We start from the raw sequence: 2,400 nt of genomic DNA, 5'->3' as shown, positions 1-2,400 counted from the left end.
GGTTTGATTTAATTTGAGCTTGAAAAGCTCAAATTCAAAGAGATAAATTATTTTTAATTCATAAAAAAAATATTATTTTTCTTCTTTTACAATAATTTATCCTAACAACACACTGTAATCACACACAATTAAGCTTAAACTAAGTTTTTGCTGGCAAACTTTATTTCACAAAAGCATAGCAAATTCAAACCAAATAAACAAGTTTTTGTGATCTTCCATTGAACAACACCTCTTCAACCATTTTTGGACAAGGATATAACCAAGTTAGCATACTCCAATATCTCCTCCTCCATTAGTTGCACAAGCTTTTTCTTAAACCTTAGAAATAATTCATCTATAACATTTGCATCAAACTTTGCTAACAGGAGAGGCTCCATTGCAGCTCTTGTGTAGTTGGCTATGAATTCGGCTCTTGTATTTCCGTCAACAAATGAAGCATCACCACCTTTATTTACGCCCTCATCCCAAGGCAAAGTGATAATCTTCGGACTTTGAAGAGAAAATGACCCTTCTTCCTGAATCACAAGCCTAATTTCCTCTAATGTAGGTTGGTACGTTGGTATGTTAAAGGAGTCCATTTTTTCTTCTTCAATCAATCCCTGTGGTGTCACACAAAAATGTTAAATGGTACAAATTCATGCACCACAAAAACTACAAATTTATTATTTGTTTGTCTTTCTATAGATACACATTAAAATAGTGATTAATGAAATTTAAAAACAAAGTTGTTTACCTCCAAGAGCATGACATTGAGTGTTAGGGCTACTTCTTCCCAAATGTTTCTTCTAGGAGTTTCATCTCTACCTAGAAGCACCAAGACCATTGCCCCTCCAGGCACAAGTTCTTCCCAACGTGATTTCAGAAATACTTTAAAGCCTTCTCGAAATTGGTTAAGGTAAGCTTTGTATACAGCTGAAGGGCTTGTGTTAACTATGTAACAGTTTCCCTTATTAAGTGATCCTGTCTCCCCAGTCAACCCCAACAATGGATCCTATAACAAAAACAAGAGAAAAAAGTATGAGTTAAAATATATAATATAATGGAGAAAGAGGGAAAAGTAATGACTCATAAAAAAGACATCATGGAAAGTAATAAAATGATAACAACTCAACTTTTTTCTATTGTAATGGTTAAAAACAGAAAAAAACTAAAACACCTCAATAGTTTATTTTACCTGGGAGAGCCAGTGTAGACTGTTGAAGGAATGAAAAAAGTGAATGAAATTATTGGGAAAGAGCCTCCCATAGAAGGATCCAGGGGTGGCATTAATAAAGCATGGACCAAACTTGTGCCCCTTAACTTCTTGTAATCTTTTACTGAAATCAGGGAGAGAGTTGAAGATAGTGTTGAAATCATTTCCAAATAAATCATTGAGATAAAATTGGAATGTGGGTGGTTCACAATTCAAGTGCTTGCTCAAGGTATCAACAATGTCAATAATATTTGATGTGGCCAGAAGTGCATTTGGTCCAACAGAACAACCTAAATCTGCCACTTTGATACAATCTGGAAAAGAATCTATATACAGCGTCCTTATTGTTTCTTCAAGTACAGGCTTGGCTTCAAGTATTACTTTTCTCTGCAATAAAATCAATGTTAGACTAAATATGATTTTAGTTAAATGAAGAGAAAGATTACAAGAAGTACTTGTAAAGAGGAGTTATTTGCATAACTCCTTTCTCCCTTGCCGCCATTCATGTGAAGGAATAGCTCTTCTCCCATTGATGAAGCACCAAATGAAAAAATGATAAATTATCTATCAAGAACAATGTCACACTGAAAACACGAGACTATCATCACCTTTTATAAGATGTACCCAACAAACCAAAACACAAGCAATAAATACTACTTATCCTGCATGTTATACATGTGGCTGATGAGGATTAATTTTTTACCTCTGATATTTAAAAATAATATATACAAAAATGGTATTTATAAAAAAACGAAAATATAGAGTTTAAAAATTGTTTTAATCTTCTTATTTCATATCTGCGTAATTTTATTTTTCTCACAAAATGTTAAAATCATATTCAAGTTTTCTAACGATCTCATTAATTAAAAATACTTTGTCAACTTTGAGTATGGAAATGAATATGTCGTCTTTCATTTTTCGTTTTCTTACGATTACTGTTACTGATTTCTTAGTTTTGTCATTTGTTTTGGTTTCCATTGTATTTAGTTTTCTTACGATTAAAAGAGAAGAAATCATATATCCTGTTTTTTGGTTTCCATTGTTTATGTTATTAGTGTTAGATCCAATTAATCCAAACTGGAAGCATTTGAATATTAATTTTTCTTTTCATTCTTCATTTGTTTGGTGTTAGCTTAATTCCATTAATTACCAATGCACACCACCGACACCAAGCCTATAAAATTCAAATCAGATCCAACTTCTTTCTC

General features: G+C 32.4%; 1 protein-coding gene across 1 annotated transcript; it reads right to left on the bottom strand.

The window, feature by feature from the left end:
• Positions 1-233: 233 nt before the first annotated feature.
• LOC113862492 (salicylate carboxymethyltransferase-like) lies at positions 234-1,722 on the bottom strand. Its single transcript, XM_027495577.1, has 4 exons — positions 1,648-1,722; positions 1,175-1,579; positions 734-991; positions 234-599 (listed from the first exon to the last, which is right to left on the bottom strand). The coding sequence occupies exons 1-4, from the start codon at positions 1,720-1,722 to the stop codon at positions 234-236; spliced, it is 1,104 nt and encodes a 367-aa protein (XP_027351378.1).
• Between the last annotated feature and the right edge of the window lie 678 nt (positions 1,723-2,400).

The sequence above is a fragment of the Abrus precatorius genome, unplaced genomic scaffold (genome assembly GCF_003935025.1).
Source record: "Abrus precatorius isolate BTA unplaced genomic scaffold, Abrus_2018 Scaffold3, whole genome shotgun sequence".
NCBI classification, from domain to species: domain Eukaryota; kingdom Viridiplantae; phylum Streptophyta; class Magnoliopsida; order Fabales; family Fabaceae; genus Abrus; species Abrus precatorius.
The sequence above is the reverse complement of the archived record's forward strand: the minus strand, read 5'-3'. Positions and strand labels throughout refer to the sequence as shown.